Source organism: Planococcus citri, chromosome 1, assembly GCF_950023065.1.
Source record: "Planococcus citri chromosome 1, ihPlaCitr1.1, whole genome shotgun sequence".
Lineage (NCBI taxonomy): Eukaryota > Metazoa > Arthropoda > Insecta > Hemiptera > Pseudococcidae > Planococcus > Planococcus citri.
In genome coordinates, this window is record NC_088677.1 from 69,519,814 (window position 1) to 69,539,419 (window position 19,606).

Consider the following 19,606-nt stretch of genomic DNA (forward strand, 5'->3'; position numbering starts at 1 on the left):
TTTTGGCTTTTTGAAGAAACAAATTTCTGCAGCACGAATAAAAATTCCGGGTGTTTTTTTTGGCAATTTTTGACGAATATACTGAATTTTTCAAATAATTTGAAATAAAAATCCTCAAAATGAATACTGAGAACCATATTTTATCAGAATAAATTTCAAAAAACTGAAAATTTCCCAAAAAATTCGAAATTCTATTTTTAGTATTTTAAGAAACAAGATTTTCTCAAAACCAACCTTGTTGATTTTCGAGTATGTGTCGTTGTTCGGATTTATTTTCGAGAATTTTTCAACAATGATACAATGAATTTCGAACTCAATCCTCTTCAAAATTTACATCTAATTTGAAGGATAATTATTCAATTTCGCGACTATTATCTTTTCCAAATTGCCTAATTATCTAGCCGAACATCAACGTAACCTTTTTTCATTTCAATGTAATGTTTCCGGTGCCAGAGTAATCCAAAAATGGCTTTCAGTTTTCCTGTATTTTCGTACATTGTTGCATTGATAGTGGACGCATTTCTTATATTTTTCGCTATATTTCACGTAAGTATTCGTAGAAATTACCTCACAAATGTGGAATTCGCTTCAGTGTATTGAAATATGTCGTTTGTTTTCCAGGTGGTCGCTTTCGATGAACTAAAAACCGACTACAAGAACCCTATAGATCAGTGTAACAGCTTAAATCCTGTAAGTGACTCTATTCGAAGATCTCTATTTTAAAATATCATCGCATTAATTCACTTCTCGTGTGTTTCACAGCTCGTTCTTCCGGAGTACATTCTGCATATATTTTTCAATTTCTTGTTTTTGTTCTCCGGTCAATGGGTGGCGTTATTTATAAACATTCCGTTAATCGCTTACCACATTAACAGGTGAATAATATTGTTCTCAACTGATCGAATTCATTTCAAGATGAAGTATTTCTAAAAAATTACTCTCATTCGCAGGTATAGAACCCGTCCAACGATGTCCGGCTTCGGTTTATACGACCCAACATGTATTATGAACGCCGATACTCTTTCAAAATGTCAAATGGAAGGTTGGGTTAAATTAGGCTTCTATTTGATTACCTTCTTCTACTACTTATACGGGTAAGACAATTAATTTAATCTTATAATAACCATCACACATCACACTTTTGTCACTTAGCCTTGAATTTAATCGTGATCGTCATATTTTTATTTTGTTTGCTTCGCAGAATGATAAATTCGCTGATCACGGTGCCTGGATGAATAATTAGAATTAGAAACATTATTACCTCGTACGCTTATATGTTTTTTATAACAATTCAAGTAACAATGTTACACCGTGTCTATAATCGTCGCCTTAGTGGTTTTACTTATGTCCATTTTTAATTTATTTTTAAATTTTTCTCTTATTTATTAAGGAAAACTTATGTATTGTGTGTACGTACACCGGGAATTACTATTTTATAAGTTTGTTAAACTTTCTCGTGTATTTAAAAGTTTATTTTAAACGGGATTTTTTTTTCATCCTTCAGTACTTGTAAACTTGATTCACTTGGGTTGATTTTTTTGTAAGTTGAAAAAAAAAGAAACGTTGATTAGTTTTATTCTGTTAATAAAAAAAATGTACATAACGTAGTTATCTCGAGTTTATTATAGTTCTGAGTCAGCGTATATTGTCCTAAGGTCGACATGTTTCTAATATGATGTTTTTTACACAAATACCTCCAGTTTTTTCATCATCGAAGAACAGCTTTTCGGTAGTACGACTGTCGAAAGAACCCAATGATTTTAACAATAATAATAATTTACCAAATCGGGTATTTTGTCTGATGGCGCAATACTCGTGAAGCATCATTTGAGTTTGGTCTTGTAACACTTCAACGTGAAATCTATCGTGTAAATTTTGAGCATCTGTAAATCACGTTTTACGTCAGAACGAGTCTTATTGTCAGTGCGCAGTGTTTCGTATCTTATCTTTTTTGCGATTAATTAACCGCGAACTTACCTGGTTTGAATAATGTTAGAGCTTTCAGGCAGGCGAATTCGGTGTAGTCTATTTGTAACGAGTGGAAACGAATTGTAATATCTTTGAGCTTTTTTTGGAATTCGTGCAGTTTAGAATTCTGGGCGTAATTTGCGCAGCTCAACAGGCCTGTAAAAGTTCACATAAACTTACTTGAATCATATAACAATGTTCGGTATGGTAAATCAATCAAATAAATTACGAGGTCGCGAACAGAGGGGAAAAGAGAATCTTGGAATTTTCAATCAGGTACTTTTCTACCTATTCTCTTGAGATCAGGATTTCATCAGATGAGAACGGAAACAAAGAACACAAACGAGAATTTCAAAGATATTACAGCTAATTTTTGGATAAAGAGGAACAACTTTCACAACTGTTCAGACATGAATCTTTTTTTCGAAAAATGTTCAACGAAGAAAACTAATCAATTACCTACCATCGTAAATAGAAAACGACCACTGAATAGAGTTCAGAATGAATAATTCATTCCACGTTTCAATTAACAATGTTCTTCTATCTCTTTCGTTCAACTGTAACATAAGACAAAAATGTGCTGACTCAGATAATAGCTGATAAAAGTGATGAGTAAACGAAACTGATTCTCAATTACCAACCTGTAAAAATGATGGTATACTTTTAGTCCATTTGATGGTAAAGGTCAATATTTTTAAAGCACATTCGTTTATATCTTTGGATAAAATATAATTCACAGAAAATGGAGCATAAACTGAGGAGGTTCCTTCTGTATTTAAAAAAAAATAATAAAACAAATAGGTTAAAAAAAAGAATTTAACATGTTTAACATTATTGTAGGTACTGAATTGAACACTCCTTTACGTTTACCATTATTTTGATTGCGAATTTCTTCTGAACTCGTTACTTCGTTTTCATTACCATAATGACGACTTTTTAAAAAATTACTGGAACCAATGGTAGTTTGTAAAGCTGTAAAAAAAAAAAAAAAAATGAAATAATCATATGTGTAGGTACCTACATTATTTTAATATCTCACCATCAATCATCAATCAATAAATAATAATGATCTATTATGTTTCCTAATTTACTCACCTGCTACATTTTGAGGCACAATATACGGAGGATGATACGGTATAAAATTCTGATAAACACTTTGCGATTGAGGTATTACAGTTAGATCCCAGGTAACCGAAGATGAAGGCAAATGGGTACTATATTCTTCAATAGTTGAATTACTCGTTCTAGGAGCTCTCTCGTGTTGTACAGCTAAAAAAAAATCAAGCAAAAAAGCATATAGGTACTCTTCGGTAGCGATCTTATATACTTGAGTAAAAGTATAGGAAACACGATCCAAGTAAATACAATGTTTATTTACGACTAAAACGTATTAATTGATGGGAAGAACGCTTGTGGTTTTGACACATGATGTGTATCGAGTATGTGCTACATTGTAGAGTACCCTTTTCAAGTACACGAACAATATGTTTACAGAAAATATAAGTATGTGGTATTTGGCCAAGTTGGGCTGACGATGAACATTATACATAAAGAATACGTATCAATAGGCTAACAATATCCATCGTATACGAGTATTTTGCAATATTCTTACCATCTCTTTTCATATTAACTCTTAAACATTTGGCGAATCGGCAGGCTTGGCACTGGTTTCGACGAGTCACGTCTATTAAACAATTGCCTCCTTCTTTACACGTGTATTCTAGGTTCCTGTTTTTTTTAAATGGAAATTAATTTGGGGTTTAAAATGTCAGTGTAAGCATTTAGCAGTGAGACAAAAAGCAAACAGGCGACTGATTTTTTTTTTTTTGACGGAAATAGAATAGGTAAATATCTAACACTTAATTTTAACCATTTTTTTTACATTTTTATTCATTTATGTACCTACGTATGTTGATTCAAATGGGATTTTTTATTTTAATGCATTCAAATTTTATATTTTTTTACTATTAATTCTGAGAGGGAATTTTTTTCCAGATTTATCAATTCATTTGAGATTATTCATTTGAGTGTTCTTTGTGGGATTTTTCCCCATTTTTATGCAAGTAGGTACCTACATATAAAGGTGGAAATGAAAGATGGGTGGTGGAATTGAGAATGAATAAGGAGGTAGGTTTGTTGAGACTAGCCTCACGTTATTTGAATTCGTGCAGTGCTTTGTTTCACCCCCTCCTCCCTCTTTCCTACCTGAAAAGATGAACCATAAAAACTTCGATTTTGGAATGTTTGGGGCAGTTCTGAAAAAGGTTTACTAGGGAATCTCATGAAGTGTCCGCAAACGATGGATTTTTGGAAAGAGTGAGATCTGTAGCCAACATAAACAAAATCTCAGCTGCCCACAGTGATTTTTCAATTTTAGGCGAATTTTTGAAAATTCATAATCGACCGTCTTTGGCGATTAGTCCAGAAGCTGAAGCCAATAACAATTTCTTCGAAACAAATTTCATCATTCTAATTCATTCTGGAACCTTCAGCACGATTTTCAATTTCTCCAGACTTTCCAGATACTTTTTCGACCAGCATATTTTTTACTTACTAAAAATGAAAAAAATCAGAAATTCTCCGTTTGTAGCTTTTGAAATTTGTACGAATGGTCGAATTTTGTCTAAGACGAAACACTAGGATTCGATTATTTTTCCATTTTGAGCAATTCTGGACCTTCTAGAGCAATTTTTGATTTTTCCCGAATTTTTAAATTTTTCCAGAAGGCATGGAAATTTGTTTGAGCAGCTAAAAATTGAGTTGTGGCTGATTACTTTTTAACCTGTTGGAAAAAATAACGAATTGTAAGGGCTAAAAAGTTGAAATTTTGAGCTCAGAAAAAAGTATACCTTTGGGTGGCTTGGATGGTTTTTGTTCACCGATGACGTGATCTTTCATGCAGTTTTTCTGAAAAATGAACATTTGCTCTATTTGACTCAGACTAACCATTTGGGCCAATTTCCAAGCAAATACATCATGTGTGTGTGTGTTTTTTAAAATGTTTCTCTGGTAGGTATCTATCTGGAAATTAGCTTAAATGCAGATATAAACTCGGCGAAACGGTTAAAATAATAAACCACAACTCGATTTTTAGCAGCTAAAAATAATTTTTTACCACTCTCAATAAATTAATAAATTCTGGGGGAATCGAAAAGTCGGTCAAGAGGCTCCACATGAGTCTAGAATGGCCCGAAATGGGAAAAATTTGGTTTAAAGGAGCTTGTCATTTTACCTTCTGGACTAATTTTTGTCATTTTCACTGATTTTGTTTTAAAGAGAGAATAACAGCATAAATGGTCAATTTTGCATTTTCAAAATCTCGCCAAAAAATTGAAAAATCAATTTGGACAGTAGAAAATGTTTGTAATGGAAGTTTCAGACCACAGGGGCAGGGGCACGTAACATGCTCTCCACACAAATTGGGCAACACCAAAAAATTCTTGTGCAGTTGGAAAAAACTTGAGCAATTAGGTACATACCTACAAAGAAATTGCATTTTTTGAAAATTTACACTGATGAAAATCGACAAATGATAAATAATTACAATTTCTTAGCAATACTTCATTTTTGGAAACTTTTTGTAAAAAATTGATAATAATATTTCCAGATTCCATGTCCAAAGAATTTCGAGTAACCAAACAAAGCTTTCACCAAAGTTTTTGCAGAAGCTTTCGCCAAAGTTTTAGCTAAAGCCATAGTCAATAGATGTGTTCTTTTTACACGGATTTTGGCAGATTTTCAAGAATCTGGATTTATGGACGTTTTTTAAAATCTCTTTTTTTCAACACTTTTGAGATTACATTCACCAATTTTTCAAAACCGCAAGCCTTCTTTTTCGAAGTAAAATCCAAAATCCATTTTCAAAAGCTGCTACCCGAGCAGATTCTTGTGGATTCTAAATCCGGCAAAATTCACATTCTCAAAAATCTGCCAAAATCCCCGTTAAAAGAACACGTCTAATGTCTTTGCTAAAACCTTCGTCGAAGTCTTGGAATTTTTTCAAAATCAAAAACCTTCACGACATGTGAACCTGCTTTATTATACTTTTTGTGGTGATGTAAACATTTTTTCTAATGAGTTGTCAAGATACTTAATTTTAAAAAAATGAATGCTGCGTTTTGGGGCATTCAAATTTTCCTTCGAGGATTCAACTTGAGCAAAAAGATGAAACTTCTTTGGATTTGGTTTTGGAAATTCTTGAAAGTCAAATTTGGGCCAAAAATGAGAAGAAAACGAAAAATTTCACCTAATCGACCTACAAAGCTGAAATTTGAAGTACATACCATTTTTGACCTTCCAAATCGATTGGAAACGGTTTTGAACCATTTCTCGAGTAGTTCGAAAACCTCCAGCACATTTTTGAATGAAATTTCCACAAAATTTTATCAAATGAAGTTGGAAAGTCGATTTTCACTCTGAACTCTGATTTCAACATTCTATCAAGTCAACTGCAGGTGGTTTTAAGCCGTTTCGAACCCTCCAGCAAATGGGGGGGGGGGATTTCAGGTTTCCAAAACAACACCATAAAATCTTGAGATTAGGCTTCAAAACGACTTGAAACCACCATCTGCGAATCGAAATCGAAATGCAGAGTGAATTTTGACTTTTCAACTTCATTTGGTGTAATTTTGTGGAAATTTCAAGTTTCAAAAATCTGCTGGAGCCTCCAGAACTATTCGAAACGGTTCAGAACCATTTTCAATCAGATTTGAAAGGTCGAAAGTAGGGTTTATTCCAAATTTCAGCTTTCTAGGTCAATTTGGTGAAATTTTGATTTCTTTTACAGCTCATGTTTGGTCTAAAATGTGATTTTCAAGAATCTACCAAAAATCAAATAATGCACTACGATTTCAGCTGATCTGTCAATCAAAATTGTCATCATTTTTTCAATACTTTTGAAGCCAATTTTTATTGACTAGTTTGCTTTAAACAAAAAATGTATCCCAGAGAATCAGCGGGGGGAGGGGGTACAATACCCCTATTTTCATATGCAGGACTGTCTTAATCTCATTCCCGCCACAATTTGTCAACACCTCATCGAAATGTTGTCACCAATCGCTTTCCACCCCTAATTGAAAAGCTTCTCAACCCGATTGGCAATTGAGGTCGTCAGATTTATTCTGATAGTCATATCCCAAAATCTGACGACCTCAATTGCCAATCGGGAACACATCACATAGGGCGATTGAATACCTGCGAATACTTCTTTTGAAAAATCCTCGACATCCATCGCAACTTGGAACACCGTAATGTTTACCAGAAGCTTTATCGCCACATACGTGACAAACAGCGTCCTTGTCCATAGGTATGATGAGGCACCTGCACAATAGACATAAAATACTCATAAATAAAAATCAATAAACATAGATAGATACACACTTACACAGCACACACCTACCAAAAAATACACTCACTCTACAGATAGAGGGCACCTATATTGTAGAAAAAGCAGCCAAGTGTCAAATAAAAAATTCACGTTAACGATATACTCGATTTTTGTACACATTTGGCCGACTACACGATAAACTCCTATACGAGTATGTAATAATATACGCGTGGTATTCGTCAAAAGGGGCGTTTTGACTTGACCATAGTGTAGGAAAAAAAAACTCGAAAAACAAACCTTGTTTGTATAGCGGAACGTTCAAAAAGACACACGATGAAGAAATGAGCGAAGGGAGTCGGATATTTATTATTCATGTGCGAACCAAAACACCGGTTTATCAGTTGATTGCGTCGTGTGTATGAAAACACAATGCAACACCCTAAATACAAACGACCTTCAACCCTTATATACATGATGTGTAATATGGTTGGTAAGTGGGAAAAAAAAACATAACGGAGCGTGTTTACCTTCAATTACACACCTTTGTCGGAGAGGGTTGGCTTTTGTAATTTTCTATATCATGTCTCATTTGACCACGTACAGTCAATCGACTAATTTTTGGCTGCTGTCGACGTTGTTAAATATTTAGGCCAGATTTATCTACCTTACTTTCCGGTCTTGCAAATGATCGAGCGTGTATCGTGTAATAATTCAAGTGGTACCCGATTATTATCTAAATATGAGAAACGTGGCGTCTGTTAGGTAAACAGACTTTTGACTTTGGAATTCACTATTCAGGTGGACATAGATTGCTTAGGAATAGGGCGCTCATACAGGGTGTCCAGTGAGAGGTCAGCGAAACTTCAGATTTGGATATAACCAGTTACCATTGAAAATATTTTGGATGAAGTAGTTGCCTATCTTCAGGTTTGAAGAGACAAATTACGTTCTTCGAAACCAATAGTTGTGATTCATTTTTGACCTTGGGAGTGGGTAGAAAATTGAAAACTAAACAGAATCACATAATATTAGGTATTACTTTTTGCCTAACTTGCAAATTGAAGGAGCTATATTGATGAATTTCAATGTCAAAAAATAGTAATAAAAAAAATGATTGGCGGAATAAATAGTACATAGGTTTAGGTACCTACATCTAAAAATGAACAAATTTTGTTATTAAAGGCTCATTAGGTGTGGCACTACTCATACCTATAATAGCTGCTCGCAGATATTCTGTCAGACCAAGCAACCGTATGAGAAAAGAAGATGGCTATTTCAACAGAACTTTCCTCTCTGCAAAAAAGATCTAAAAATATTCTTCACGTTGACTAGAATGAGTGTGCCACTTTTTGCAAAATTATTGAGCTTGGTGGAGCACCATTTCATAAAAAAATCCATAAGGCAACCAATTTATCCGGAAGAAAGATTGGCATTTACAATCTCGTAAACTGAAATTTAAATATTTTTTGAACCTTTTTACCAGTTACCAATATAATATCAATCAGGAAATTTATTCTTCAGTTACTTGGCTCATGGCAGTTCCCTAACTAAAGCAGCTATAGATTGGCATTGGGGCATAACTACGGCATGTTCAGTTGTGCACAAAGTTTGCAGAGCCATTACATCAGAGCTGTCTCCGCGTTATCTTAAGCCTCTACATGAAATGACACTGGAGTATGTACTGGAAAGGGATTGCAAAAGAATACTATGATCTTTGGGATATGCCCTTCTGTGTGGGGTCTCTGGATGGAAAACATGTCCACATTCAAGCACCTTGTAACAGCGGCTTCCTATACCATAACTATAAAAAAATGTTCAGTCTCAATGTTTTGGCAGCATGTGATGCCAGATATAGATTTACATTCAACTCTAAAATTTTTGAAGTACATATTTGGAAGTTTAAAATTAATTAATTATTTATTTTATTTATTTATTTATTCATTTATTTATTTTGTTTGTAAATTTACCAATTTTCAAGCTCTCAAATCTTTTTAAATTCCAGAGTAGAAAAAAATTGATCATAACAGAATTTGTTCATTTTTAGACGTAAGTATGAGGGGCGTTTCAAAATAAAGGGGACAAGACAGTCTGGGAGGGCAACGGTGATAGTTAGGGTAGTGGGGGCAACGGCAATTGAAAGCCCTCGGTATAGACTACCAGTACATATACCAATTTTGAAGTGTTTTGGTCAAAGGTGTGCCGTGTAATAGGTACACTTTTAGTGATGAGTGTGAGAATCAAAGTTGCCTCCAAGTGTAAGCATCATTCTGTTATGTTTTTTTTTTTTTTTTTTTTTTATAAAAATGACCTATAAAGCTGAAATTTTAGATATAGGTATAGGTACCATATTTTCGACCTGCAAAATTGATTGGAAATGGTGTAAAGCCCTTTTGAGCATTTCTGGTGCCTGCAGCAGATCATTGATACTTGAAATTCAAATTTTCACAAAATTTCATGGAAATCCCAAGTTTTAAAAATCTACTGGAGGCTTGAGAACTGCTCAAAACAGGTCAAAACCATTTCCAATTGATATGGCAGGTCGAAAATAAGGTGTATCCAAAATTTCAGCTTTCTAGGTCAATTTATTAACATTTGAAAAAAAAACGTATAACACGATATTTCTTGCACTTGGCGGCAATCTCGCTCCAAGTGCTCATCTTTAAAAGTGTATTACATGGCACCCATTTGACGAATATACTTCAAAATTGGTAAGTATACTGATAGTCTATCCCAAGGGCTTTCAAATGCAGTTGCCCCCATTACCCTAACTATCCCCGTTCCCCTCCCATACAGGTTTGTCCCCTTTATTTTGAAACGCCTCTCGTACTATCCATCTCCATAATCATTTCTTTCATCACAAGTTTTTGAAATTGAAATTCATTCATGCTATTCAATTTGCAAGTTAGGCAAAAAGTCATAATTTGTGACTTTGTTTAGTGTTTGATGTTCTATCAACTCCCAAGGTCAAAACTGTCAAAAGTAAATGTTGACCATTAATTCCAAACAAAGCAATTTGCTCTTTCAAATTTAAAGACAAGCAACAGCAACACCTTCACAGAACATTTTTTTTCCAGTAGTAGGTACCCAGTTATAATTTAAATCTGAAGTTTTGCTAACCACTCACTGGACTGTGGACAGCTGGACACCCATAGTTGTTAATCATCATAAAAACAAAATGGCTGACAATAACAAAATAAGTGATCAAATCAACGTTGATAGGTAAGTATATTAGATGAAAGGCCTATATCACATGAAAAGTAACATCTTTGATGATGTCGACTTAGGAGAACCAGTTGAGGAAAATGCCATTCTCTCAGATGGCAACAAGTCAGTACAAGAAGATGATACTGAGCTCACCAATCAGTTTAATGCAGACTTCAACTTGTTGAAAGATGAATAATTTGTACTTATCTGAATTAATTAGCAACACCGAATATCATAAGATGATTCCTTTCTGGTGTTCTTTTCTTACAGACACAATCTACTCTCTAAATTTGAAACAGTCAATTTCACTGCTTAGCAGTCACGACATTTTGCCTTTTTAAAGCAGTAGTTTTTTTTTACTGCAAAACAGTGAAAAATTACTGAATTGGTCAGTCAAAATGATTTTTTACTGACCAATTCAGTAATTTTTCACTGTTTTGCAGTAAAAAAAAAACTACTGCTTTAAAAAGGCAAAATGTCGTGACTGCTAAGCAATGAAATTGACTGTTTCAAATTTAGAGAGTATAAGGTACCTACTTCCCTTGGATGGAAATTGTTATCATTATTGTTTTTCATTATGTATAATTAATTTGGTTTATATTTAGTTTGCAATTTTGCAATAAGATATTTTTGTTAATAAAACTGTTTTTCATCTACTACAACTTGATACTTAAATAACCAGAAATGGTAGCCATTTGGTCATGTGAGGAGCCTATTGTACCAGAAAACAAGCTTCTCTTAGTATGTATTAATACCACAGTGGAGTGAAAGCTCTAAAGATACTGAAAAAAATTTAGACCATTTCAACCTATTCATAACCAACAAAAAGATATTGTTAGATTTTTACTAGAAGTTATCAGAAAACAACAAAAATGACAACGATGATAATTTCAAAGAACTCTGTAATGTAGATACCTATGTGAAATGTAAAAATAATTCTAATCCTAATAATTCCTATCAAAGCAGAATGGTACAATGGAAGCATGCTGGCCTCATAACCTATAGTACCTAATATAAAAGGCAACAATAGACAATGATAAACGAATTATTACCTACAATAATGTTTTAAGGTCGTACCTAAGTAATGAATTTGTATGTTTCTAACAAATTGTTAGTTGCCAGCCTAAATCATGAACATCTTGGTAGGACCCGCACACAACATCTCAAAAAAACAAATTGAAGCTCATAATTATGTGTGCAAAATGGGTAAGTACCCCATTATCTCACAAAAGAACAAATGGATGGATGTGTTCAAAAGTGTCTGAAATGGAAAGAAATGCTCAGAAAAGACCCAAATTTTATAGAGAGAGTAATCACTTGTGATAAAACATGGGCATATCATATCATATTGGAATTTGAAAACAAAATGTGAAATATCTCAGCTGAAGCATGTTGATTCTCAGACCACAATAGAGTTCATCAGTCAAATTGACAGGAAAATTGATGATTGTTTCATTCTTTGATTGTCATGGCCTTGTCTACTAGTACTAAGTAGTGGCAGGTATACCTGATAAAACTACTGGGAATGCTAATTACTACCTCAAAGTACTGTAATAGCTGCAATATCACATTCACATCAGAAGAAAGCGACCTGAGATTGGTGACATGGTGACACTTGGATACTGCACCTCAACAATGCAAAAAGCAAGACCACATACAGCTTGTGTTGTGAGAGAGTTCTTAGAAAAGTTTGCGATTCCAGACATGCCTCACCCTCCCTACTCACCTGAATTAGAGAAAAAATCTCACTGTTGTAAAAGCAGGGGAGGTGACCTTTAAGCAGCTTGAATTGGAATTCTTGTTTTTTTATTTGAATACCTCTTATTGTAAACAAGAAGTTGATAGGTACACAAAACACAAAACTTCGTAGATGTTATAAGCAAAGCAGAAAAAATCACAACTGAGGAAGTTGAATGTGAAAATGTTCAAGAAAACAGTTATCCATTTGAAATAAGGGAACTCATAGGTACATATAACAGAGAAGAAATGCTAGGTGTGTTTGGCATACCGATTGCACACCTAAAAATGAAAATATATTCAATTTGGATCAGCAGTAAGTTGAATTTGAAGATAAGAAAATTTAATCAAAACAACTTTAGGTGGTATTGGAAAGAATTGAGTCCAAATGAAAAAAAAGAATACACATTGTGAAAGGCTACAAAGAGTTTGAAACATCCTGAGGTCCAAAACTCTCCCTTGAAAAATGAGTTCAACCAGTGGATATGTAAAGATGGGGAAAAGGCAGAGATGTTTGCAGATCATCGACTACAAAACATTCCAAGGAAACATCTAAACCTCCTCCTTAAACTGATTTCAAATATTTTATGCCCCCTTTGGCGCAGACAGCATTTAGATATTTGATGAATAAGGAAACAGTAAATTCAGAACAAATTTCAGAAATTGATATTTTCCTTAAAATATTATTCATAAATGATTGAATTGAATTAATCTGAATCTAAAAAAAAGAAGCTTTTTCTTGAGAAAAAAAATCAAAGAATCACCTTCCCAAAGTCAATTCAATATTACAGAGCAATGAGCAATAGAGCAAAATTAACCAAGGAAAAATTATTGTAAGAAAAACTGTACCTACTGAAAAAAAAAACGTTGGAAAAAGGATACTTTTCTTAAGGAACCATTTCCATAAAAGTTTTATCACGATGAGTTTTTCAGGAAAGTTCCAATAAAAAATTTACCAAAACAATTTTTTTAGAGAAAAATTTCTTTAAAAAAGTTTGTTCGGAGAGAAACATTCCAGAGAATTCTCTCGAGAAAATCCTTATTGATAAAAGTTAGCAAGGTAAATAATCATTTCTACAAAGAGTATTCCAAAAGTTACATTTTCAAGGCGATTGTACATATGTAGAAGAAATTCTTCGGAAAAAATTCGTTGAAAAAAATAAATCATGAAAAAAAATTCTTTGAAAAAAGTGCCTTGAGGAAAAATTTTGATGTCATGGAGGAAAATTTCCTTCAAAAGAGAACTGTTGAGAAAAACTTGAATTTTCCCAATGCTTCTCGGAAATTTTTCTCCGGCCATGAATTTTTCAGAGTAAATCCAGAAAAAACGTTTCTCAAAAAAACTATTGCAAAAAGAATTACATATCCAGAGAATATAATTCCTGGAGGTAAACTTGGAAGAAAATTCTCTCAAGAAAAATAATTTTTTTGGCCAATAATCTCTCGGAAGAAATTGTTTTAGATTTCTGGGAAATCCCAAGGAAAACTTTCGTGCGTGAAGAAAATTTTTCTTTAAATGAACTCTTGAAAAAAAGAATTTCTAAAGAATTACATACTACAAAAATATTTTCCTCAAAAAGAAGCGTTAAAAAAATTCTACAGAAAAAAACGTTCCAGGGAAATTCTCTGGGCAAATTTTTCCAAAAATGAGTTTTTCGGAGTAATTTTAGAGAAAAATTCACGCAGCAAAAATTACTTTGAGACAGATGTGTCCAAAAAATAAGTATCTTGAAAAGTAATTTGCTTGACAATAATTTTCAAAGAATAGTTTTTCAGGGAAATTTCAGAGAAAAATTCCTCAAAATTCACCAAACAACAACCGTTCGGCCAAAGATTTTCCAAAAAAAAACACTTCGGAGAAACATTTTCAATTAGCAGACATTCTAAAGTTTCAGGAGCTGAAATGTTTTTTTAAATTCTCGGTCAATTTTTGAGAATTAAATTCTGGGCCAAAATGGGACAAAAATCGAAATATTGCCAAATTGACTATAAAAAAAGAAACATTTGAAGAAGTCGAACCTTCTACAAATAAATTCCACTCCTATCGCAAAATTTATGCAACACTTCTTGAAACACCCAACAAAAGTAACAAAAGAATCTCGAACCATACCTATATCTACCCTTTCGTAAACCTAAACTCAATATACGAATTCGCAAGTCACCGAAATATTTGAAAATCAGTTATCCTTGTAATTCCCATCATTATACAATAATTAAGCGTTGAAAATGATCGAAAAAATTTGCAAGCTCTTGGTATAAAAAATGATAGAGCTATTGAGATGAATCGATGGGATGCACATTAATTATTTATCGACAGCCTGCCTATTGTAACCCTTTCTTCACCAGTTGTATGTAAATTATAGAAATAATGATGTTCGAGATGAGTCGATAAAAAAAAAGTATAGAGGATCAGGAGATATTCACACCACAACCCGAAAGAACGTTGACGTTTCAGGAACTGAACTAGATATCACTCAATATACTCGTAGATGTACGTAATAGGCAAATAAAGTCTTTAAATAAAAATTTAAATAACCACAAAACGAAATTTAGCCCATCTTTAACATATTTCATCAGCAAAATTTTACCACAAAATTCATATAAATTTCACACAACTTCCGACCAAAAATCCTTATCAATTTTCCACTTTTAAATACCTATACCAACACAAAACCAGAATTAAAAAAATTCCACTCTTCATTTCCGAAGCGTTAAAAATAATAATAAATCGGCTTAGGAATAAAAATAATACGATAAATTTTCACTTACCTGAAATATTAATACGCGAGATGGAAATTCGCACAGCACGACGCATAACTCGAACTACAAATGATATTCAGTAAGGGTGAAGCTACATTCACCGAGAACACCCTGTGAAATTTCCATTGGATAGAAACCGCAAAAGGGTTGGCTTTTAACTGCCCTATCATTAACTTGGCGAGTAGACTTGAACGTTAACAAATTCGCTGATCGTAGGATACGATTGCACGCGTGTTCAAAGGTTTAGCCAATTAACGTAACCTATTTTTCCCCTTAGTTTATTATTATTTTTTTTTTTTTGGGAGGTATTTTTAAATTTAGGTTTAGGATTGATTGGAATATTTTATCACGAATGTGAAAAATACATGAAATTATAATTTTAAGTTTCGTGAATTAATAAATTTTTTAGTTCAGGAAAAAATATACTTAGGTACCTATGCATTTTGAAACGAGTTTATTTAGATCATTTTCGTCAATTGAGCCAATAAAATTAGCACACTTAGATTCTATAAGACCAATTTTTGAGCATTTTCAGAGCTCCCGCAAGTTTTCAAGTTTCTTCAGAAATTTTGAATTACTCTCGAAGAGCCAAGAATGAACATCAATGTCAAAAATGAACATCGGAGACCTTCTCATAGTTCTCATTATTGTTTTAATTCGTTATCACAAAATTCTCAGAAGAAGGAGGCGAGGTATCGGTCCAAATGGTAATTTTTCGGTAACGAATCATGTTGTTGTTTGAATTATTATGGAGAAAATTCACTTTAAAAAACTTGCACGCCGAAAATTCTCCAATAAACATCCAAAATGGCTGAGAAGGTCTTCAATCAGCATCAACCGAAGTTATAAATAGCCATTTATTTTTTTACCTTTTTACTTTGTTATTACAAAATTCAGGGTGTGCCAATTCAAAAAAAATTCTATCAATAGAGCTAAATAATTTCTACCAAAAATTTCGAAAAATGACAATTTTTGAAACAATGTGTAATTGTAACGAGCAACTCATTTCTTCAAAATTTTGTAAGTCAGGTCAGTAGAGCCACTTGACTTGAAAACAACATTTTGGGGAAGGGGGCCTTCGCAGCCTCCAGTAAGTTTTTATCAACTTTCTCCAGGAAATTCAAATTACTCAGAAAGTGAGAAGGTAAAAAAATAAATGACTCAAATTCATAAAAATCAACTTGCAGTCTTTCATTTCTCCTTTTTTTTTTTTTTTAGAATTGATAGAAAAATATTGGTTTACTCTTGAGATCAAAAAATGCCCACATTGTAATTTTTTCAAAATTCTCAAACGGTAGCTTCCAATTTCAACGTTCACCATGGAAAGTTAAGCTTTCATCTTGAAAGTTAAATTTCAAGCTTTTCAAATAGGTAATATGTAGAATAAGGTAGGATCAGCAAATTATTTACGGCGAACAGAGTATGCAATTCTATTAACACCATTTCATTTAGGTTTTTTTTACAACGACGCAGGCGCGCAGCAGGCCCCTCCACCCTTCTCCATTAAATACGAGTATAACGTTAGATGGTACTTTATGCGTTTCAGCAAATAATCAAATAATGTGAATACAGTGATGATCATTCTAATACTTTTATTATTCAAAAATTACAAATATCAAATTAAACAAGCAATTCACGTATAACAGATAGGTATACCCATTATAATAAAAATTCAATCAAGTACTTGATACTTTATAAAACTTGTAATATCAGGTGCAAATAAGTACATCTTATAATTCAACATCTTTGATACATGGCGAGGGAAAGGGAGGGAAAGAAAGTCTCTAATTTTACGACCATTGGCTAAAATAGTTTAAATGATGAGTACAAATATTTTTTTTTCTTTCTTTGAAAAGTTTATTCATTGTGTAAACACACGTCTTTAGCCTGATGGAAAAAACTCCATTGACATTTTTTTACTACTTTTAAAACGCAACAAAGCATGATTTCTCTCAGCAAAACGTTTATACGCGTATTGTGTACTTGTTTCCCAAGATATATGGTACAGTACGCAGTAGGCTTAAGTATACGAAACTGACCAAGTGACAATCACACTTCTCGATTTTGTTGTGATATTTGGGTTATACTGGTACGTATATTGTATATTATATTGTAGTTTAACTAAGACCTTATTGTGACACACTTGACACTTATTCCAAAAGTTGGGTCTCGTGTTTTTTAAAAATTATTAATTAATTATTTTTTCAATTTATTTAGTTATACATATAAGTATGATAAGTCTATTAGAAATATTGAAAAATATAGATTTTACAGCTGCTTTAAAGTTTGCTGTTCACTAGATAAATGTTCATCACAGAAAAAAAATACGAAAGTTCTACAAAAACGTAGGTCACATCGTTAAAGCTTGTTTCAAGTCAAATAAATCCAACAATAAATATGCCTACCAAAAGAAATGAAGCTCCTCCTTTCATTTCAGGTACCTGATTTTAGCAATTCAATACATGGTAAGACGATATCATATTTTTCATATTTTTACACCATTATGTTTGTCATATTTCCAATAATCGCATATTTTTAGCATGATACATAAGTACTTTATGTTTTTCTCACATTTCTTATTCATTATTCTTCGACGATCATTCCGATCAACCGTATTTTTCAAGAAGGTACCTATAACTACTTCAAATGCGTCTTTTGTGAAACCAATAAATCCGGTCAGACTGTTCCTCCCAGTTTAAAAAAAATACCTAACAGGTAAAAACAAAAAAACACGATGAATTTAATGATGAAGCAGTAGTAAGAGTAAAATGGCAACGGAAGATTTTGGTTTGTTTGTTTAAAATATTAAATGGGGATGGGGGTTGAAATTATTGTGGTTTTATGTAAAACATTTAAAAATGTGTAAATTAAGAAAGATTGACATTTGAATAGAAAATGACACTGAAAAGGACATTATGCAATGATTGTGATGACTGATGATAAGTTATTTTACCAAAATAAAAGTTCAAAATATGTGCTGTGTTGTGTATTTCTATAGTAAGTATACATAATTTATCATTGTCAAATGATAGAATATTATAATTGTTTGTTATTAAAATCGGTCTTTCCCAAACAACAACGATTATAGAGGGAAATGACGCCATTGTTGGGAAATATCAGAGGAAACGAAAAACAGTTTGAAAAATATTTTATTTCAAGTCGTCAAAAAAATAAGCACGACTAAAAATTCAAAAGGACTCGAATCTTTCACTTTCACATATGGTACTGCGACGGTTTCTCTAATACATTTTCTCTAAAACGATTTTCTCTAACACAAAATTTATCTAAAGTCAATTTTTCTAAGACACATATTTTCTAATGAAAATTTTTCTAATGTTATTTTTTCTCTAAAACAGCTATTTCTCTAAACCATCAACTTCTCTAAAACATTAAATTCTCTAAGACATCACTTTCTCTAAAACATCAAAGTCTCTGGAATTACCCCATTGTCCTTCAGTTTTTTTGGAGCAGCAGGTAACTCTTTCCGACGTACTCCCTGCAACGATCTGCTGGTTGTGATGGTAGCTGACTCAGCACTTCGTCTGGAACGCCTTGTAGTTCTGTTCGGAGCAATTGAGCTGGCCGTTGCTCGGGGTGTCGTTCTGCTTTTCGTTTCATTGACTCTGCAAGTTTCTCAGCGGTGTTTTGGTCAACAGTTGGCGGATGGGTGTGCTCAGATTTTTTAAACACCTGAACTGGGTGACCATTTGCAGGGTCGCTAGTAATCGCCCTTCTGGCACATTCTTTACGATACGACTTTTTGCAAGCCCAGTATGCACGGCCGTTTATTACGCGCGAGCTTTGATAGGCGTACCCATTCAGGTACATTTGCTTTCAAGATATCTCAGCAGTCATTTTTATTGTATGACTATGAAGTCTTCAGGAAAACACAGAAGTAGGTGTTAAACTTCAACTTCTCTTTGCTGGGCAATGCAGAATTACGTTGCAAATTCTGTCTTTTTGATAACATTGTTTTAGAGAAAATGCGTTAGATAAAGTGACGTTAAAAAATTCATTATTAGGGAACAAAGTTTCAGAGAAAATGACGTTAGAAAAATTTGCTATTAGAGAAAACATCATAGAATCTCACATATTCTCAGATAACACCATTAATAGTATTCAATGCATGGTAAGACGACATCATATTTTTCATATTTTTACCCTAGGTAACGTTTGTCATGCATTGATAGAAATTTTTCGTTAAAGTTACATACTGTAAATTTAGCATCATTCACAATATTTTTGGTAAGTGTTGCCTTTTTACAGTAAATATTACGAAAAAGCACAGAAAAAATCGTAAAACACAGTTTTTTGGGGTACCTACCTATTTATTTCAAAATTTTCTGTATTCAAGAAGAAGTTTTGTGTAACCAGTGAGATAAATTGTGGAATGATTACCTAAAATTTCAAGTAATTTACACCGAATTTCAGAGCAATTTCAAGTAATTTACACCGAATTTCATAGCAATGTTAAACTGTGAATTCTAAAGTAACAATTATAAGGTAGGGAAAAACAACTGTTGCAGCATAATTTAAAGAAACAGTAACTCAGTATTTCAGGTATAACTATGTACTAGTTGTTGTGAAAATTGTCCAGCATCGCCATATCAA

The 19,606-nt window shown here is 33.1% G+C and overlaps 2 protein-coding genes across 2 annotated transcripts; one reads left to right on the forward strand and one right to left on the reverse strand.

The window, feature by feature from the left end:
* Positions 1–267: 267 nt before the first annotated feature.
* Positions 268–1,607, forward strand: cni (protein cornichon). Its single transcript, XM_065352537.1, has 5 exons — positions 268–546; positions 622–690; positions 763–875; positions 951–1,094; positions 1,202–1,607. Exons 1-5 carry the CDS (start codon positions 466–468, stop codon positions 1,233–1,235), a joined length of 441 nt encoding a protein of 146 aa, XP_065208609.1. The 5' UTR covers positions 268–465; the 3' UTR covers positions 1,236–1,607.
* On the reverse strand, positions 1,559–15,049 carry LOC135837107 (protein dissatisfaction-like). Its single transcript, XM_065352311.1, has 9 exons — positions 15,005–15,049; positions 7,162–7,287; positions 3,581–3,696; positions 3,064–3,237; positions 2,839–2,940; positions 2,610–2,737; positions 2,432–2,525; positions 1,978–2,124; positions 1,559–1,883 (listed from the first exon to the last, which is right to left on the reverse strand). Exons 2-9 carry the CDS (start codon positions 7,269–7,271, stop codon positions 1,651–1,653), a joined length of 1,104 nt encoding a protein of 367 aa, XP_065208383.1. The 5' UTR covers positions 7,272–7,287; positions 15,005–15,049; the 3' UTR covers positions 1,559–1,650.
* Between the last annotated feature and the right edge of the window lie 4,557 nt (positions 15,050–19,606).